This window comes from Dermacentor andersoni, chromosome 11, assembly GCF_023375885.2.
Source record: "Dermacentor andersoni chromosome 11, qqDerAnde1_hic_scaffold, whole genome shotgun sequence".
Lineage (NCBI taxonomy): Eukaryota > Metazoa > Arthropoda > Arachnida > Ixodida > Ixodidae > Dermacentor > Dermacentor andersoni.
In genome coordinates this window covers 65336129-65357094 of record NC_092824.1, presented here as the reverse complement: position 1 = coordinate 65357094, position 20966 = coordinate 65336129, and the positions used below count along the sequence as shown (strand labels likewise).

The following is a 20966-nucleotide window of genomic DNA, read 5'->3' as shown; positions in this document are numbered from 1 at the left end:
TGAAACAGTTTAAAAACACGGCAGTCATGAGAAAATGTAATCCGCTAGGCAAACTATCGCGCAACCCGACACCAGTTTTACTCAGCGACTAGCTCAGGCTGTCGCTTGGAAGTGGCGAGTGTACGATATTGCGGGTTCGATTCCTGCCGCCTTCTCTCATTCCGATGCGAAGCAGACTGCAAAACTTTCTTTTTTTTTTTCACGTACCGACTGACATTTCGATGCGCATTAAACAGCCCCAAATCGTCAAAATTTTATTACCGACGTAAAACCTTGAATTCGTTAAATGAGAAAAATTAGTTTGGCTGCATTAGTAAATTACGTTTCTGCAAGAAAAAAAAAAAGGAAAGAAGGAGTCATTCTTATCGTGAAAGTGGGATTCATAAGCCAAAGAAAAGGGGGGGAGACGGGGTAGGGGGGGGGGGGGGGGCAGAGCGACAAACTGGTAGCGACACCAATTTGAGGTTCCAGCCCCGGGCTTCCCGTGAGTTCACGGACTTTGATGACGTCTGCTCGGGCGTAGTCAATTCTTTATCGGTATTCTAAAACTCATTGTATTCTAAAATAAGGAAAGAGCGAACTTACCAGGAAGGCTTGCTACACTAAAAAAAAAAACAAAATACCAGGAAAGTTACTAAAGTTCCAAGTGGGTGAGGAATTCCACCCAAAGAAATGACGCTTACATTCGAGAAAATACGGTACCTCACTCCGCGGCAGTGCATCTCAAGCATGTAATTTATCTCCTTGTTTTATCTTGCGCCGCACGACGCGGCGTTCACCCCCTCTGCGCTCGTTATTCCCCTGGCACGACCTGACCACAGTTGCGCAACGGGCGGTATAGACCACTTCTCTCAAGGGTTTTTTTTTTTTCTTTCTTTTGGACTCGCTTCTTCGTTGGAATCTTTAACGGGCATCCTCGTCAAGGTTAGGGCGCGGTGCCTTCATCGCAGATCGAAACGCGTACAGTATCTCACCGTGCTCCTGTTTCACCCTTTTTTTTTTTACGGAGACGCTCGGAATAACAAAATGATTGCAATTCTTGGCTGCTGTACTTTTCTGTTCAATTTTGTTGCTGACCTTCTGACGTGTCAGCGGCATGAAGGAAGATTTTTCGTATAAAAAGGGCCCACCGGACCGAGTTCGATCAGCAGTTGGCTCAACAGCAGCAGCTCTTGAAAGTCACCATGGTAAGTCACCCAGTCCTCTCGTTCTTACGAGTAGCGAAAACGCTTGGGATGGGCGACCCGGGGAAAAGCCTATCGTACAGCTTTTTCAGAAAATGTGCCATCTGTGAGGTTGAGGGGGAGGAGCGGGGGCTAATACGGCTATACATTCATTTAACTCCGAATATGCGCATGGAGATTATTCGTGTCGTGTGTTATGCCCATTCAGATAAAGCGCGATTGAATAGGATGTGCAGTGGTGGTTGAGAACGCTTTGCTCCAGGCTTGGAAATTCGGTAGATAGGCAGTTGCCCGAAACTAATACCGCATGGTATAGTAACATTCCACACGTGGATTCCACGCCACGGTACATAGCTAATGAGAAATTAGTGAGTATGGGAGAAATTAGTGAGTATGTTAGCGAAAGCATTTTCAGGCACTGAGTTAACGCCAAGTAGAACGACCATGTCCAGGCGATGAAAATGTTTAATGTACTGAGTGTTGTTCTGCCTACGGGTACTGCCTTCATATTGCACGCAACAATAAAGGTGCGGTTCGTCCTGAGCTTGCTGAGTATGAGTAAAAGGTGGAGTGTCATCGAACACGTGTAACTTCGCAGATCCGTGCCTGCGTCCTCCTGGCTCTCGCCACCAGCGCCTTTGCTGGCTACACCGGCTACGGCCTCGGCGGTCTGGGCTACGGCTACGGCCTTGGTCTTGGCTACGGCTACGGTCATGGCCTCGGCTACGGCCTCGGCTACTCCGGGGTGGCTGCCGTCCACCACGCCCCAGCTGTCGCTACCGTCGCCCACGCTCCAGCTGTCGCCACCTACGCCGCTGCTCCAGTTGCCACCTACGCCGCTGCCCCAGCTGTGACCAAGGTTGCCACCACCTACCACGCCCCAGCCGTCGCCACCGTCGCCCACGCTCCAGTGGCCACCTACGCTGCTGCTCCAGTTGCCACCTACGCCGCTGCTCCAGTTGCCACCTACGCCGCTGCCCCAGCTGTGACCAAGGTTGCCACCGTCGCCCACGCCCCAGTGGCCAGCTACGCTGTTGCCCCAGTTGCCACCTACGCTGCTGCCCCAGCTGTGACCAAGGTTGCCACCACCTCATACACCCCAGCCGTCGCCGCCGTCGCCCACGCCCCAGTGGCCAGCTACGCTGTTGCTCCAGTTGCCACCTACGCCGCTGCCCCAGCTGTGACCAAGGTTGCCACCACCTACCACGCCCCAGCCGTTGCCACCGTCGCCCACGCCCCAGTGGCCACCTACGCTGCTGCTCCAGTTGCCACCTACGCCGCTGCCCCAGCTGTGGCCACCACCACCGTCCACCACGCCCCAGCTGTCGCCACCGTTGCCCACGCTGCCCCAGCTGTCGCCGCCTACCACGCCGCCCCAGTCTACGGCTACGGTGTCGGCACCCTCGGCTACGGCGTTGGCCACTACGGTTACGGCCACGGTCTCCTCGGCTATGGCCTGAACTACGGATACGGTCTTGGCTCTCCCTACCACTACGGTGCTCTTCTCCGCAAGAGGAAGTGTGAGTATACATTTCGGTCTCCTTCGGCAAGATGACTACATTGATGTAGGTACAATATTTAGTTCAGCTACTGCGAAGAAGCAAGCGTGACAGAAGATGCCAAACTCGCCTAAAGGCAATACACAAATAATCTGCCTAGCGGCTTAGTTCTTGTAGCCGGCATAAGAAAACAGTCAGTAGCAAGAATTTGTCGGCTGGTGAAAAAAAAAAAAAAAAAAACATCCCGCTCAGCTGAGGGGGAAAGAAAACTCAGAAACCAACGGTACCTACCTTAGTACTATGTTCGTAAGAATAGTTAAACACACACAAACACACACACACACAGCCGAGAAAGAGGGAGAGGAACGACCATCTCCGTAAGCATGTGCAGGCAGTATAGGCTCGACGGCACCGGTTATCATTTCTCGTTTTCTATACCTTCGTCAAGCGTAAGAACAGATGCGCAAGCCTCGTCGTCGTCCTCTCAATTCAAAGGACTAATTCACACACGCACTGCTTAGATTTACCGACTGTTGGCGTCCCACACATTGGAGGCGCTTGTGCAGTGTCTCGTGCCTAATATGACATACCTCGCTTTCTCTTTTTTTATATTTGCAGAAACCATCCAAGTATAACCTATTTCAAGCACAATGAGAAGACAAGTAATCGGCATCCACCTCTGTATTGCGCCAGCATTAAGCATGGACAATTAAAGGGGATGAATAAAATTAGTCTGCACAACATTACGTCACTGGCTCCTATATGTTTGTTCCGTGTTTGGCTGTATGCTATATTTTTGTAGTGTAAGTGGCAGACATCTTTCTCGGGGAGGTCTTGAAGGACAACCGGGAGCGACAAGGCTTAGCCTGTGTAACGCATGCTAGCCATTGGCGTTCGCTTATCACGGCACTGTCGTACACTGCTCTGTCACCAACCCGCGGTCCCTGCGTGGGCTGCGTCGACATATGGCTACTGTGTCTACATAAGGCGCGCTTGCTTTAAAGCGGCGAACAAGAGCTTACAAAAAAAAAAAAAGAAAAAGACGTTGGGGCTTAATTCGCAATGCTTCCCGTTCGCAGCTGCTGTTTGCCAATGACTAGTTACTTTCGCTAATGATAATATCTCCAACCCCACGATTGGTTCGCATCTGCTCGTAGGAACAGCTTTGGCGTAAGATTAAAAAATTTTTTTTTCGGGGAGGGGGGGATACGGGCCATGGTTTACATCATGCAGAGATCTGGCTGCGCTGATGCTTCAGCGCAGCCAGATCTGCAATGCTATCGCGGTGCTCACCATTCCTCCTAGCGTTCTTGAGAGTTGGAAAGAAAAGAAAACAAGAAAGTTTGACTATGCTGCTCCTGAAGCATGAAGTCTCAAACACTTTCAACTGTTCAAAGCCCTATAACGTGCAAAGAAGAAAGAAAAACTCTGGAGCAACGTAGGAGAAAAGGTACTGCAAGGGGAGATGATTGTTCCAGAAGGAAGGCAGCAGAAATTCAAAAAAGCAATTTAACAAACATAGCAATCGTAACAGTTATTGCCTCGGAGACTTCTATAGCTAACCGGGAGTCTTAGAAATCAGGACCAAGAGTTAGGGGACTCTATCGGCCTGGCGCAGCAAAGAACGTGAGGTTTACAAATAATACTTTTTTTTTGGGGGGGGGGGGGGGAGGGGGGGTATGCAAGGCTGCTTCGACACATTGTGTGCGGAGCAGGAAGTGGGACTTTTCTAACAAAATCGCTTGAGAAAAGCTGGCCTCTAGCTTAGCGCCGCATTGACCGACAATGCTGGCAACCCGACATGTTTCTCAGTCCATAAAGCCACCACACATCGTTTCCGCTTCTGCGATGGTCAGGCATCCGGTCCTACTGACCACAGTGCCCTGCATTTGAGTACTCCGATGCACTCAAGACAATCTCGTCACTACTAAACGCCGAAGTCCTTACAACAAGCACACGCAGCTCGGCCGAAGCTGCAGATGAGACAGTTTGTACATATACTACGTTAGTCCCGACAGTGAATGTCAAAGACAGCGGGGTTCTTTTTATTAGAAATAATTCTGCTGGCTCCACCATAACCGTCTAACTGACGGTTGACACTCCAGCGTCACACAGAAGGGGATATAACACGCAAATTACAGAAATGTGGAGGTAGGAGTCTTAGATATAAATATCGACATTCGAGGTCGAAGGAGTAAATAAAACTGGAGACTCAGCGCTGAGGATGATAATGTATTCCACTCCGAAAAAAAAAAAAGGTGCAATAAGAATGCTGCTCAAGGACAGCACGCGAGCACAGCGTTGACTCTCAATAGGGAATGAGGTAAACTGACTTCTGCACCTTGGAGGCGTGTCTATGGCAGCCGGAGTCTATGGGCATGGCCTCCGATACCATGCAGGGCGAGCACGCGCCGCCAGATCTCGGAGGCAATGCAGTGAGTCACACTTTCGCGCACTGAGTGTCTTTCGGGCGGTTGTCTGCGCCGGGCTCTGCTCACGCGCGGGTAAGAGGGCGCGTGAGAGGCAGAGGGCGCTTGCTTCCCCGCTTAAATGAATGAATGAAGAACTTTTTATTTCCACCGAAAAGGGGCTGTTGAAGCCCGGCCCCGGCATGCAGGCCGAGGGGGGACCAGGGATTGCACTACAGACTAAGGACTAGTGAAGTTGCTTCTTCACGGCCTCTGCCGCCAACCGGATGGCTTGCTGCTGGACGTTGGGGTCTTCGCTCCGGAGCCAGGCCTCCCAGGCTTCTCCACTATCTATGTTGTGGATGATCCCTGGGGAACCGGCACGTTCCCAGATTGTGTGGTCTAGAGTACCCCTCTCGCCACAATATTCGCATTTGGCGTCCTTTTCGTCCCCTGTCTGCGTAAGATAGACCCAAAATGTAATTACCGGCTTGCGATCGCCTCCGTATACGCGCCTAGTTGTAGGAGAGAGACCGATCCGGAGATGGGAGGTTTCTCCTTTCAAGTTTGTAATGTTCAGTCATTTCATGATATGTGATTACACTATCTTTCATTCCCCCGCCTTCGGGCTGTTCCGCAGCTGCCCGGTGGCAGAGAGCTCGGGCGGTCTCGCGTGCAGCCTCATTGCCTAGGACAGATTCGTGCGCGGGTACCCATATAATGGATATTCTTCTATTAATTGGGTTACCAAGGAGTATGCGTCTCCGATATCCTCCGATATCTTTCCTTTACGAAAATTCGAAATAGCTGTTTTGCTATCGCTAATCGTTACGTTCGCCTGTGTACCAGTGCAAGCGAGCGCTATTGCGACTCCTTCAGCCCTACTTGCATCTTTAGTGCGTGACGAGGCCGTGATGTTGGGTATTCCGCCACCGTCTACGACAGCCGAGACTACAGCCCCATGCCTACCGCACGCTGCATCGACGTAGGCTACCTGATCAGCTCTTTTATCTTTCATTCTTCTTATGGTTTTAGCTCCATGCTCCCTGCGTTCTTTGTTGTGTGTGGAGTGCAATAAATGTTTCCTTGTGCCGGAAGGAATGTCTGTTTTTTCATGCTGGCCTCTGTGAGTATGGAGGGCAATCCATCCAAGGATGGTCCTCCCGGTCTCTGATTGGCTGAGTCGTTCTAGCTACGCTATTCGGACTGCCTCTGTTAATTCTTGCCATGTGTTGTGCATACCCATCCTGTGTAGCACCTCCGTTGAGGTGGTTATGGGAAGCTCTAGTGTCCGTTTAGTACATTTTCTAAGTATGGTGTCAAGTTAGTCCCCCTCCGCTTTCTTGATATTGAGAAAGGGTGTTGAGAAAGAGAAAAGGGACGCCGCGCGACGCCATACTGTGCACTGGTTCTATTTGGACGCTGCCCAGCAAGAAGAAAACCGGCTGAAGGATGCGCGACCAAACGTCTGAGCACATCTCGATTCATGCTCCGTGATCTCGACGCAAGAGGTCACGTGTTGGGCCGCTACTGAGCAAAGGGCTGGCTTCAGGGAGCGTTCGCTTGCCAAGGCTGGCTGTGTGACGTAATGCTCTCTCCTAACTATTTCCTCCCTCCATGAAGGCAAAGCCAATGAGGTTTTTAACCTCCTTGGGCAAAGCAGCGCATCAGATGGTTCCGGCGTCACGCCACGCCAGCTCGGCGAGCGCAGTAGATTCGCAGCAAATTCAATTTCCCAGAATTGAAGAGCACTGTATGTGCTTTGTGAACGCAGCCCCCGACCTATTTGGAATGACAAATAAAACTTCACCGTACTAGAAGTTACAGATTGAATGATACTGTGAACAAACATTAGGAAGTACTTGGAAACAATATGTTTTTTTGTAATTTGTTCGGGAGTAACTAGCGTATGTAATGTGGTCCCGTACAAAGGGGAGGGTGTGTGTGTGTGTGTGTGTGTGTGTGTGTGTGAGTGAGGGGGGGGGGTATCCCGTTTAATTCTCAGAACTTGCCCGTATAACAGATCTGGGTTTTGGCTCAAGGTCACTTGAAGGTCGTGAACAACGGGAGCTAAAAGCCTTTCATGCTTATAAAGGGAGCAAGAGAGAAAGAAAGAACACTACTTAGGTACGAGTTAGAGCCCCTCCACACTACTGCTACCATCGTAAGCTGATGAAGGGGCTTTTAGTTCGAGTAACGACGGCAGTCACAAACACGAAAGCGACAAACCCCTCGCATTTTTTTTTTTTTTTCGTAATTGCCAAGGAAGAACGACGACCTTATTTAAGGCTAAATACGTCTAACTCGAAAAGAATCACCCAGCAATCTGCTCGATACGACAACCACATTTGACAATAAGCGTCCGGAAAATCACGCTCAGCTGTTTAGCTGACTAGTAAAAAAAGAAAAAAAGAACAACTAGTAGCCCAGGCGCAGTCGGCCACCGCAAACTTCTCTCGCCACGCGAACCGCTGCTGCAGCATGCACTTTCGCAACAGCGTTCCCGCGACAATAACGCCTCACAAGCGCAGCGAGATGATAAAAAAATGCGAGCCGTGGCTCAACTTGCCAAAGTGCCGTTTACAACCTCCGCTCCTTTCCCTCGCGGAATCGGGCCGTCGCACGCAGCTCGTGCATGGGAGGAGCAATGCACGCGTCACAAGCACCAACATTAAACAAAAAGCCCCGGCGCGTCGTCGGCTCTTCAACTACCCCGACCGCAATGCACGCAATTTGCGAGGCGCATACGCAGTCACGCGGTGGAGCGCGGCGCGTCGAGAGGACAAGAACGGGTAATACGCGGCATCCGCGCTCGTTTCAAGAGCCCCTTTTCCAGAGACAATAAACGCGCTTCGGCAACATACGCGATTTCTTTGACGGTCGGTCATTTCTTGTGTCTTCTTTTGCCCCGACGTCGCTTTACTGTCCTGTCACTCCCTCTCCCTGAAATGTTCTCGTAGCACACGTGCGAAGATGGGCAGCGACAAGCGATGCAATATGCGAGCCGACGCCGTGGTCGGGAGCCGTCGACTTGTCATGCAAATGCGCGCGGCACGAGAAACGCAGGCATTTCGAAAGCGGACGTGGAGGGAAGTGGAGTGGGGAGTGAGGGGGGGGGGGGGCGGGGGGGGGGCGTGTTATTCACGCAACGACTCAGTTGACGCGCGCTCGCGCTATAAGGTAGAGACGTGAAGTGAACAACAAGCGCGACACGTGAAACCAAGGGGGGAGAGGGGGGGGGCGCAAGCTTTGAACAAGGCCGTCATCCGGGGAAGCTGTAGCAAGGGAACGAAGCTGCCTTTGCCGCAGCAAAGCTGCTTTTATGATACCCAGCCGGTAATCGCGACTTCAACATTGAGTCTTCTACGTCTTTTTATTTCTCTTGTCATTTCCCTCGGAAGCGAGATGTTCTCACCCTCTGGTTTGTTGGTAGTGACACGACAAGCGTAAGAATGTGCAGGATAGACGGCTTCGCACGCGGTTGGGCCTGCGCCCCACAGAAGCTTCCAGTTGCTTGTCGTTGTACGACGCAGTTCACATGGCCGACTAGGAAGTGTTTGTGTGCGCCCGTGTTCCCATGTGTGGGATGCGCGGTTCATCTTTTCCTATGTTCTCAAAAAAAAAAAAAAAAAAAGTTCACCGACGATTACGATACTCTAATGCAAGATTTGGGCGCAGCTCTATACCTGTTTTCATATCGCGATATATTGGCTGGCGCGCACAGCCTGTCTCGTGCGACACGGTGCAAACGCAGCGAAGTGTGGCGCGACCAGCGAGTCGGGAAGGAACGAAACGAAAAACGAAACAAAACGATATTATGGGCTGGAACAAAAACGTAACCGAAACGTTATTCCTTTTTTGTTCGTTTGTTTCGGAGCGAAACCGAAATATTTTTGATCGGTTTTCGGTTCAAGGGGAAAGTCGGCAATCCGAAACAACCGACGTCTGGCAACGTCAGAATTAGCGCGTACCTCAGGCAGGGTAGTGCGTGCTATACCCGGTCGGGCGCTCCACTAATACAACCAAGCCAGCCGCTCGGTGCACCAGCTGATCGGCACAGTAGCAAAACCCAGGGCCTGCGCGCTGTGGAGCTTATAGTTTCGTTTTCTGCGGATACAACGCTTTGTTACCGAAGATCTACCATTCGTTCAAGTTCTTTTTATCGGAACAGCGGTCTCGCATTTCGGCGAGTACACTCGACGACGTGCTCCTTCTGAGATCATGCTCAGTGTCTTAACTCGTGGCACTGAGCATGAGCTCCGAATTCATAATTCACTGATTTAGAAAAATAAGTACTACGTTTTCATCGTTACATTGCGTCGAAAATTTTTGCGTGCGAACCAAAACCGTTGCAAACCGTTACGAACATTTTTTTTTCGTTCCGGAGCAGAACCGGAACGAAACTTTTCTCGGTAGAATGAAAGTAAAACCAGAACAAACAAAAAAACTTCGTTCCGACACCCTGAGTGCGACAGGTTCGCTAACCTGGAGATTGCGAGAGGCAGCGCGAGGGGGGGGGGGGTGGGGGGGTGAGGCGTAGGCGTGATTCACAGCAACCGCAGCCGACAGACGTCCCAGACGACGAGCGCTACTCTGGCGCCATCTCGTAGCCATCGTCGCCGCACTACCAACACCCTCTAGAGAACTTGTCTATAGGTGGTGTTGGCGCGACGCGTTTTCTCATACCATTTTGCCGTACCCTCCTCCTCGCGTCTTTCAGCTTGCGCTGCGCTCCTCGTTCGCTTTCGTTTTTCGCCGTGCTCGTTCGCTCGGGTGCTAGGGGCAACGCCCACGCTCGCCGCAGAAACGGAGCCCCTAGCTGCGCTCTTAAAGAATCCCACGCACTGTGGGAATCGATGTAAGCGAAGCTTTCTACGCAGTTTGCTTCGATTGACGATAATTAGCGGTGACGTTGACGACGAATGCGCAATTTCTACAGCGTTTAGTCCAATACGAGAGCCTAGACCCTGTGGTGTTTTAATTCAGCGAAATAGCAGATAAGGAACACAGGCTCCTTATGGCTGCCATTTCTGGATATCAAGGGAGACTATGACAGTGTAATACAAGAGGGTTTGTGGAACATAGTGAGCACACTAGATGTGGAGGATGTAGTAACTAATCGTTTAAAAGACATCTATAAAAGTAACAATGAGCTTATAAAATATGGAAAAAAAGGTATCTGAGCCTATAGAGATACAGCTGGGGCTTAGGCAACAGTGCCCTCTGTCACCTTTATAAAGCCAACAGACAATGAAGCCACGGAAAGCATCGGGAAAATTAGCTATGGTCGAAATTTATATGTAGACATGTAGAAAAGAAAGTGAAATGAAAGTGGGCGAAAAGATAACGCGTCGTCGGTGGGAGCCGAACCCACAACCTCCGCATTACGCGTGCGTTGCACTACCAATTGTGCTACGGCGACGGCTATCAATCCGTCCACTAACTTTATCATGAGAAGCCAAGAAACAAAGACACCAAGGAAAACATAGGGGAAATTACTTGTATTTACTAATTGAATTAAAGAAATGATAAATTAATGGCAATGGAAGTAGATGAAAAGCTTGCCGCAGGTGGGGAACGATCCCACGTCTTCGCATCAATGGCAACGAAAGTGGATGAAAAAGCTTGCCACAAGTGGGGAACGAACCACGTTTCTTTTTTGAATTTCTTTAACTGAATTAGCAAGTACAAGCAATTTCCCCTATGTTTTCCTTGGTGGTTTTGTTTATTGGCTTCTCATGATATGTTTAATAAAAATCGCGCCCCTCGGTTAACCCCCTTTCTTCCTCGTTCGTCAACTAACTTGGGCATTTCAGTTTATTAGATCTAGCCCTAGGCGTGTTAGCCAGCGCCACTCAGAGCAATGGTGGGCGGATGCGGAACACCCCCCCCCCTTTTTTTTTTTGCCCGATGGCGTCACGTAACACGTGATCTTAGGAGAGCGGGCACGTGGCTAATAAATCCTCGTATGCTACCTAATGACATCAAGGCTGCCAGATTCGAGACCCTCGCTATGAATAAACGAGAGAAGTGGAACCGAGGGGCTCGACTTTTGTTAATCATGACCATATAAAGCCAACAGACAATGAAGCCATGGAAAGCATCGGTGAAATTAGCTGTGGTTGAAATTTAAATGTAGAAATTAAAGAAAGTGAAATGAAAGTGGACGAAAAGATAACGCGTCGTCGGTGGCAGCAGAACCTACAACCTCCGCATTACGCGTGCGTTGCACTACCACTTGTGCTGCCGCGACGGCTACCAAACCAAGAAACACAGGTTAAGAAAAATGTTGAAGAAATGGAGACTCTGGAAGATAGGGACGCAGACGAAATCAGCACTGGAAACATACAGAACTTTCAAGCAGGACAAGCAGGAATTGCCAAAGAAGATATCGACGATAATTCTAGGGGAACCTCTTGGTTGTTTGAAGCCAGGACGGGTGTATTGCTATGGTGGATATTGCGGACTAAACACGTACTGAGTCAAGTACCAAGGGATAACCACGTTATGCGGTGTGTGTGGAGAGGTGGATGAAACGGCTCAACACCCGATACTTTTCTGTTAAAGGGCTTAGCCCTACAGTTCAAAGCAACGGGGCTGATTTTTTCAGGGCATTGGGGTTTAGGGACAGCGGAGGCAAAATAGACTTTCAGCGCGTAGAAATAAGCGAACCGAGGTTATCTTATTGGTGGCTATCGCTCCTCTAAGTACAGAATACATTACTAGTCACGGCTAGGTCGCGTGTGCCGCCGCCCGATTTAAAGGGTTCAGCTTTATCCATCCAGGTGAGAGCGTGGCGGGGGACTACCTCCAGTAGACCCTTCCCTCCTCTCTCTCTTCCCCCCTGCCCCTTTCCTCGAAGAAGGACAAAGTTGTTACTACTACTACTACTACTACTACTACTACTACTACTACTACTACTACTACTAGCTAATCCGATTTCTCTTTTCCTCACCCAGCATTTCTGCCAATTTTCCGTTTACTTGACACAGGTTATATTACATTATTAGGCTGTCGGTTGCCTCGTCGACCCACTACATAAAGCGCACAGTCTCCAAGGAAAGACATCAATTAAAAAAAAATGTGCCCCTTGGTCCGCATTTCTAGTAGGCATTTTTCGGTTGTTCTTCAACTTGGGGAAGAGCGCATGAATACGACGAAGACAAAGTATACTTTCTTTTAGTGCGTTAGCATTATTAAGGGTCAAAGTGGATGTTTACGTGTGGAGTGTGGGAAGCCGGTCACGTGGCCGGTAGCGGTAGAAAGGAGATGGAAGAGCTTAGAAAAGTATATATATATATATATATATATATATATATATATATATATATATATATATATATATATATATATATATATATATATATATCGAGTGAGCTCCTGAACATTAGTTGTGGTGAATGCGGTTTCAACCACGAATCCTGGGCCTTAAAGAAGTGCGAACGTAATGCTAACGACGCATTTCTCGCATTTGCGGCTAAATTGCCACTGACGTTTCTTTTTCTTTCTGCACACAGAAATTTTTTCATCATTGTGCAGTGAATAAAAGTGCGCATACCATTCCATGCAAAAGTGGGAACGCAAAACAAAGCACAGACAGCGCTTCACGCAGTGTGCACAGCGCGCTGTCTACGAGATCCATATCTCTTGTGGCATAGTTTACGTAATCGATAGTGACGGGCTAATTGGTGAACCATGATGTTGAAGCAGCGCACTTACTCCTTACACGTACACGCACACATAAGGACATACACAGACGCTGGACTACAACCACAGCTTTATCAACAACAACAACAACAAAAATGAGCAAGGGAAATTCATGAAGCAATAGAAATTGACAAATGGAAAGAAAGGTGTATCAGTTGCCCCTCGGTATTGTTCTCCGACAAAGCGCGCCGCTATCATGGACTTTCATTACTCCTAGACCGGGAATACAACAAGATGTTTTCTTTCTCTCTCGCTCTCTCTCTCTTTTTGCTTTGAGTCTTGTAGACGCCCCACTGCCGTCAGATCACGTGCGCGTCTCAAGGGACCCTACAAAGGGCGGCACTTTGAGCGATAAAGCGGTAGCTGCAGTCAAGTGCCTGTCGAGTGCGTTGCTTGAATATCATAGTTTGCATACCGGGTGTTTCAGCGAACACTTACGAATTTTTTTTTTTTTTTTAGATTGCCGGTGGCAGATAGCACAATTCTAGTCCACGAGCTGGTCTACTCGAAGAGGCGGACATGCACAGCAAATTGAAATGCAGAATCAACTAATTAAGAACAAATTACTCATTATGTTTTTTAACTAATCACCTCATGGCACGTGGCTAAATTTGCTCATTCCAGCCGGGGAGTTCGCAAGGCACTTGCAATGAATTCTTAGGATGACACCAGTTTCCAGATATTGCTTCCCGAACTTCGCGCAGAAATGCATAGGCGTTCTAGTTACTTTTGTGCTTCAGTGCGTAAAACGACGTCTTGTTCGGAAGTAAGTGGAAGGAATGTGCATTTTCACCGCAAGTTTGACGGGCATATCTTCTAAGTGATGTCATACGCCCAATTCTTTTCGAGTGAATGTGCCTTGCAGTCTCACCCGCTAGAATTTACAAATTGCAATACGAGCCATAAGTTAAGTAGTTAAAACCTTAATTAGTGAATTTTGTTAATTAGACGATTATGCATATCAATTTCTTTTGCAGGTAATGTCCGCCTCTTTTAGTAGACCAGCTCATGGACTAGAATTGTGCTCCCTGCCACAGGCAATAATAAAAAAAGAAAAATACATTTGAAAGTGTTCGCTGGAACGCCCTGTATATACGTCAAACTGGTCGATGAAGTGAACGACTGGCTTTCAGAATAGATTTACAAAATTAACAGTGCAATTCAAGGCATTCTGGTGCGCAGTGTCGCGAATTTGTTTTGGTGGCAAACTTGTCTTCGAAAAATGTAAAATTCTTTCTACAAGACATCAGCTCTTAGCAGAGAGGTTACTGAGGCTGCCGAAACAGAACGTGCGGAATAAAAACAAAATAAAGTGGTAACTACCCTTCTGTAGCTTTGCAAAAAAAAAAAAAAAAAGCTGACTTTTGTTTTTTAATGCCACTGCCAACGTGCGATGACACGATAATGAGATAGAGAGAGGGGGTAAATTAACTACATAATTAGGGCGTCTGACCCACACCGTGCATAGTCATCGAATTCGGTCAGCTGCTTTTCTCCGCGCACTGTTCTTAGCGTTTGTAAGCAGTGAATAAAGCTAATAATGTACTTGTGAACCAGCAGAAGAATAATCAGTTTGATCTGAAACATGCCTCTTTCAAAGCGTGGCACACTTTATTGCTGAAAGTGGTCGCTTGTTAGGGCAGGAAATGGAGACCGGACGATGTATTTCTTAAAATACTTTTCCGCTAAATTTCTTGGCCCCATGCGTACTATTTGAGCACCAACAACGACCGGTAAAAAAATAGAAATAAAAATAGAAAATGCGTTCTCCTACGAACGAAGTACCAGTCACAATAAACAATCATTGCTAATGCACTTTCATTCACTAGTTTGCTATCGATTAAGGACGTGTAGAGCCAAAATAAAAAAAAAAAAACACCTCCAACACACCTTACGTTTTCTGCGAAGCACCAGAACAGGCATAAAAAACAATCACAATAAACAATCAATGCTACAGCACTTTCATTCGCCAGTTTTCTACTGGTTAAAGACATGTACGGCCAAAATAAAAACACCAACACATCTTACGTTTTCGGCGAAGCACCAGAATAGCTTGCAAAACCACGCCGTGCACTACGTCAAAGCAACACGCCCCTTCCCCCCCCCCCATTTTTTTTTTTTCTCCCACACATACACATATGGTGGCTGCATCACGGCATTCGTCATTTTCGGTTCAAATCTGAGGTGTAAATGTTTGTTTTCTAACAGACCTGCTTTCCCGCAAGACGACCAAGGTGTAAGGTGCTTGAAGGCAAACCAAACCCCGTACGAAGTTTTGAGCAACCGCACGCAACATGTTTGTTTACATTCGTCATACGGGCGCGGAGCCACCCAATACGATCGCCATGACGCACAGCGGCAGCGGTAGGCATACACGGAAATGGGTCGCAGCTGATGTCAGTTTACCTAGTCGTAGGTTTGCACGGGCGACGTTTCAAGCGCGGCAAGACAGACGAAATTGAAAAAAAAAAAAAAAAAAACGGCAGCAACAACAAAGTACGCTTGACGTGTTTCTTTCTGCAAAGCATCTGCGGCAGTTCACATGATGCCACAAAAATTACGACCGCTAGCACAGCAGCTGTCGCGCGACATTCGACTAAATATATGTACGAACACCAAAGCGAGCTCTCGCGATTTCGAAACAGAAACGCGTGCTTACCGAGGAAGCGGCTCCCGGACTGCCATCGCTAGCCGAGCAATCCGCGGGTTTCGGCGACGGCGATGCGATGCCATCGGCAGCCGTCGTCTCGCTATCTTCGCTCATCGCCACCGCGCTGCTGTCACGGCGATCACGACACAATTACACACCGGCTCGGATTCCCGCTACTGTCCGGCGTGACGTAGTGAGGTGGACGACAATGCTGACACAGTAATCCGCGCGATTAGAAGTGATTTGCGTAAACAATCACCGCCGGAGTTCCCTATGGAGGCTGCCATTTGTAAACATGGCTGCTTTCTCGCAAGGCACCCTGGGTACGATGTTCGCTACGGCTTGTGCCGCCATCTAGTGAGCCGTTCCAAAGGCCCTGTTCTGAGCGCGAAATTCGAAACGTTTTGAGAGAACTTTCTGGAAGAATCCGTCTTTTTCATTACTACATAGGCTCCCTTTAGGGACCCTAAAGGGAACCTTACAGTAACTATATTTTTTCGTGTTGCTGTGCTGCCCTTTGCCACACGGCGCTGGAAACGTTCTGGAAGGGTACCGGAGCTTTCACCGGTTGATTTGCGTGCTTGCGCCCACAATGAGTGTGCGTCAGTTGTGTGTTACGTGGATCGCGATTAATTATTAACGCCTTTCCGAGGCAGCATGTCGTTCCTGGTGAGGGATACAAGGAAGGCAGGGATGTTAGACACTCAATAGTCCGGTTGGCTACCCTACACTGTGGGAAGTGAGAAGGGGAAGAGAGAGAGGGTATAGAGACGTACACGGAGAGTACTTGAGTCAAAGCCACTCGTGCAAACCAGACGTTCTCAGAAAGCACAAAAGTGCCCTCACTGCCTTCTGAGTTGTTGATTGGTGGGGACGGTGCTCTAGTGCTGTCTGTTCACTCAGAGGGCGATAATCTAGTCTCCTCATGCAATGTGTTGGACAAAGATTGTCTTCGTGCTTGAAATTGAGGACAGTGGCACAATAAGTGGTCAATGTTCTCCTCGCATGTAGCACTCACCTACTAACTGGTGAGCAGGCGCGACTGCCTTGGAGTTTGTTGTCGTTGATGTCTGCCCTTGCACCTCACATTCTGCATTCCTTTTACACATTCATTAGATGTTTCGCATATTCAAGATGTCTTCGAGCGCAGCCTTCCGCGTCGGATTTGCCAAAACGGTGCATTTGTTGACATCGGCATCTACAGTCACAGATCGTTGTTAGCTTCTGATGCTGCGGAAACGGCGCATCACTGATATCGAATAATGTCAAAACGTGGCAAGACATCAATATCTGCGCATATGAGCCGCGTTGTTCCACCCTGCGACGAGTCAATACGAGTGGCCGAGCCACTTAAACAAAAAATTATGGGGTTTAACGTGCCAAAACCACTTTCTGATTATGAAGCACGCCGTATAGTGGAGGACTCCGGAAATTTCGACTACCTGGGGATCTTTAACGTGCACCTAAATCTAAGTACACGGGTGTTTTCGCATTTCGCCCCCATCGAAATGCGGCCGCCGTGGCCGGGATTCGATCCCGCGACCTCGTGCTCAGCAGCCCAACACCATAGCCACTGAGCAACCACGGCGGGTAGCAACTTAAACAACGGCAACTGTTATCCAGACACATACGAGTATATTACGGGCTGTTATTACTGATTCTCGCTTTTCCTTAACTTCATCACACTTACAGCTTGCGTGTGGCATCAAGTGTTGTTAGAGAAAACTGTGCTCGGCGTAAGCGCTCATTTATAGGCCGCGCAGTTCTCTCGCGAGAACGCGGATGTCATCGATGACACCGTTGGCAACTGAGCGAGGCGGTTGTTTATGCTACTGTGCCTGATGCACTGTCTCTTGTATCCCGTTTGAAGCAAAGATAAACAGTGCTTCCCCGGAATTAATAAATGTCTCAGCATAACAACGCGTGCAGACCCATGCATCTACGTAGCGAACGCGACCGGTAGCCCTCGTGAACGGTGACGTGCAGATGTTGTCACAGCGCTGTGTCACCGCGTTCTGCTTATTGTGTACGCGCCTTGCGAAGTTAAGCAGTTGACATCAAATAACTATACGGCCACAACTGAACTATAAGAGCAGTTTCCTTCGTCGTATAACTGCCATAGCTCAGGTCCACCGGTGGCAGGTGCGACCTTGGTAAACCTCATGTGCGCAACTTGAAAGGACTGAAGCTTGTGTACTTCAACTTCGAAGACATGACTTTGTTTCGACTCATTTTGAGGGCGATTAACTATATATACGAGTGATGGCGCTGCGGTTATCGCATTGCCCGTTCGACGGCCGGTCGCGTTTGGTTCGGGCGAACGCCCAAGGTCGGCATGCTGATTTTGTCGGTGCCGTCGACAAGAAATAAGCCCGTCGGGCTTCGACAATTCGCGCCCGCCCGTTGCGTCGTTATCGGCCTATTACGGTAAAATGGTCTCAGCGACACACTGTGCTGAGAAGTCGGTCAATCGTTGGCGGCAGCGTCTCGTCAGTCTCGTATCGATCCAGTGTTACGGCGCCTTAAACGAAGGCGTGAAGTCAGGCACGCGCTGCCACCACTGCCGCAAGAAAGGGCCGACGCCGCAAGAATACTTCGTCAGCAGCGTGTTCTTTTTGAAGTATCGCCCAAGTTCCGACCCTTCTCAACCCTTATCGGTCGTTATCAACATGCGAAAGTGGATGTACAGCGAAGCTCTTGCAAAACCACCACTACAACTGCCGAGGGGTGTATGCAACGCTTCATTGATGGATCAGATGCTTGTTTCGAGCTTGTTCTTTCAATGAATTATTTCAATGTGATTTCAATGAATGTATGCACTGTTTGCTTCACTTTGCTGAGCGCTTATAACCTCAGCATTACGGGTGTGTGAGCCATTGCATTTTTGCTTGCTTACAGGGGTATGAGCCATTGCTTGCGGGGGTATGAGCCACTGCATTCGTCTTACGTGACGGACAGGTTTCGCGTTGGGTAGACATAGAAATACTTAGGCATTTGAAACCAGCAGATCATCGCCTTCCTGCAGTGGCTGACAGATGCTATTCGCATACTTTTTACTAAGCTGCATGCACCGTCAGATCGAAGCGCCTCACAAGTACTGGACGTCCTGCATCCAGTGCTTGCAACTCTTCAGTAAACATCGTGAATCGCCGCCCTCATCATTTCGTACAGACGTCAGAACTTTATTCAAGCGCCAGTTAAATGCTAGATGCATAATGTCTCGTATTTCATCCTTATGTTGGCACGTTTTCACAAATCGGCTTGCAACCTAATCTATAAGTTGCAACTACACTATAGGCTACTGAACCACCATCTCTTCAACATCCGGTGCACAAAGCAGTAGTCATTTATACATGCATAGATCATTCTTACGTTCCATTAACTATTCAAAGTGCGGCGACCATCATGTTGCGCTCATTTATATTTGCACGAACTTCACCTTCAACGTGCGCGACCGCAGCAGAGTGAGGATTATGGATACAAGTACCAGACCTATGTTCCTCATGCGGTGCTGCCCCATGGCAAGAACGAATACCTAAAACACAGCAACCGACCTCTAAAGACTTCAGTGGCCAACTGTGGTGTCGATGCATGCGCATCTCCGGGCGGAGCGGCAAGCTCAGTGTCCGCTCTCCTTCTTTTCCTTCTTTTCATCACTGAACCCCCTTCCCTCAGTGTGGGGTAGCAAACCGGACGCGCGTCTGGTTGACCTCCCTGCCTTTTCTTGTTCTTTTATCTATCTTTAATGTCTATTTAACAATCTGCCCGACAGTGAAACTCCATTGTACGTAACTTAAGTCTTCGCGTGAGGCTTTTTCCCGAGTGACTATTCGGGTTTGTTGTATTGTGCTCCATTGATGTTCTTGTAAGAGTTTTAACCTGTCCATATACGTAAGTGCCGGTCACAGAATGCAGGGTTACCGGGCACGCAAACTTGAGCGGCCTAAGGTCCCTCTATTTAGAGCGGCCTGGTTGGTGGCGCCATCTCGCGTTGGATAGTTTAACCAGGAAGGACACATTTTGTTCAGGTAATATTGGAGTAAATAACAATATTGTCAATATTTTCTAGTGTAAGACAGTACCTTTTGTTTTGATTGCTTCGACGAGAACGCCCATATAGCACAACAACGTTTTACCCTCTTTTTGTTATACCAAGCGTCACGATATGTCACTACCAGCGTTACTTTACGCACTTTACGCGTTACGTTTACCCTATAGCTCGTTTTATTTGTCTTTTTTTCGTATCTTCATTCATTTTCTTTTGTAAAGCGTAATAACTAAAACTCTGATATCACTTCTCACTTCTTCGTCGCGAAAAAAGAAGAGAAATACCTAGTACAAGAAAACATTACGTTCTTGCTGCTGTCACCGTCACGCATACCATGACATGCCTAACAAGCTTACCAGCTGTCAGCGCGTTCGCCCCCAACGTCTGCTCCCTCGCGTCCGCCGCCCACAACTGTGCTTTTTCTTGCTCCCTGAACCCCCTACCGAGGCCGGACTCGCCACGTATGTCGCATGCATCGTTTTACTCGCGCAAGCTGTTTTCTATTCTCTCCCCCTCCCCTCTTTCCCCCTCTCTTTCAGCTCCCTTTATTTCCGCTGCCCGCTGGATTTCTGCATTCTTTTCAGGGTGCCCCACTGAGCTACTGAGCTACTACATACAGCGAACTGTCCAGGAACAACCACCCACTCTGTGAAGGCAGTTCGTATGCTGCTGACTGCACGAGCGAGCGCTTCGGCATGCAAGAACCGAACCGTACCCTGTGGGCCTGCTTCTTGTTGCTCAGTGTGCCTTTTTTGCGCTCTCCTTTGCCGCCTCAAATCCTCACTGTCAGCGGGTGTATAGTCAAGTCTGACTCTTCTTGTCTGTCAACGCCTGGTAGCAGCAGGAGGGGACGATTCTGTGAGAAGTCAACGACGGGATTTGGCTACTGCCGGTCGGTTGTGTTGCAAGATTTGAACTGAGTGTGTGAGTGTGTGTGGGGGGGGGCGAGGGGGAGAGGAGGAGAGTGCCTCCGCGCCTCCTGAGAAGTCAACGAGCCGTGCCCCCGACCCTCTTCACACTAAGCGCCTGGTTTCGCGCTTGAAGCACGGGCCATCAAAAAAAAAAAAAAAAAAAGTAGGCGGCAGGAACCTTGGGGTTTCGGCTTTCACTTCACCCCTTTTATTTTTCTTCTATTTCGTGTTGCGTGCTTGCTCATTCCAGCTTTCTTGACTCCATTCCCCTCAGCTGGCATCCGTTTCTGCACCGCCCAGTAGACGCAGACGGGAGAATGCGGAAAGCGCGTTTCTCGACATTCCTCGAGACTCGGGACACTCGTTGGGGGAGAACACCCCTTTCCCTTTGTGAAGTTGCAACTTGACTTTCTCGCTCCGCGTGCAGGTGCGGTTGCTGCTGGTGTCGACGGGGAAGCCCACTCGCAGTCAGCCAGCCGCAGTTTCGCTTTCACGCTCGCCCTTGAAAAAGCGCCGGGGACACGTGCACACAACTTGAACGGAATCCGTGCCTTGAGAA

The 20966-nt window shown here is 49.0% G+C and overlaps 2 protein-coding genes across 4 annotated transcripts in view; one reads left to right on the top strand and one right to left on the bottom strand.

Annotated features, from left to right (window-relative positions):
* LOC126517782 (E3 ubiquitin-protein ligase Rnf220-like) overlaps nucleotides 1-15754 on the bottom strand; it is a 65985-nt gene extending 50231 nt beyond the window's left edge. For 2 of the 3 annotated variants that reach the window (XM_050167574.3, XM_050167575.3), the window contains exon 1: nucleotides 15458-15754. In XM_050167574.3, the coding sequence (XP_050023531.2) occupies nucleotides 15458-15562 (105 nt within the window). In that variant the 5' untranslated portion in view covers nucleotides 15563-15754. The remainder of the gene's footprint in view (nucleotides 1-15457) is intronic. The other variant, XM_055064271.2, reaches the window with a different exon arrangement.
* On the top strand, nucleotides 436-3429 carry LOC129381416 (uncharacterized). Its single transcript, XM_055064273.2, has 3 exons — nucleotides 436-1187; nucleotides 1783-2704; nucleotides 3302-3429. Coding segments are annotated over exons 1-3 (927 nt in total). The 5' UTR covers nucleotides 436-1184; the 3' UTR covers nucleotides 3304-3429.
* Nucleotides 15755-20966: the final 5212 nt, after the last annotated feature.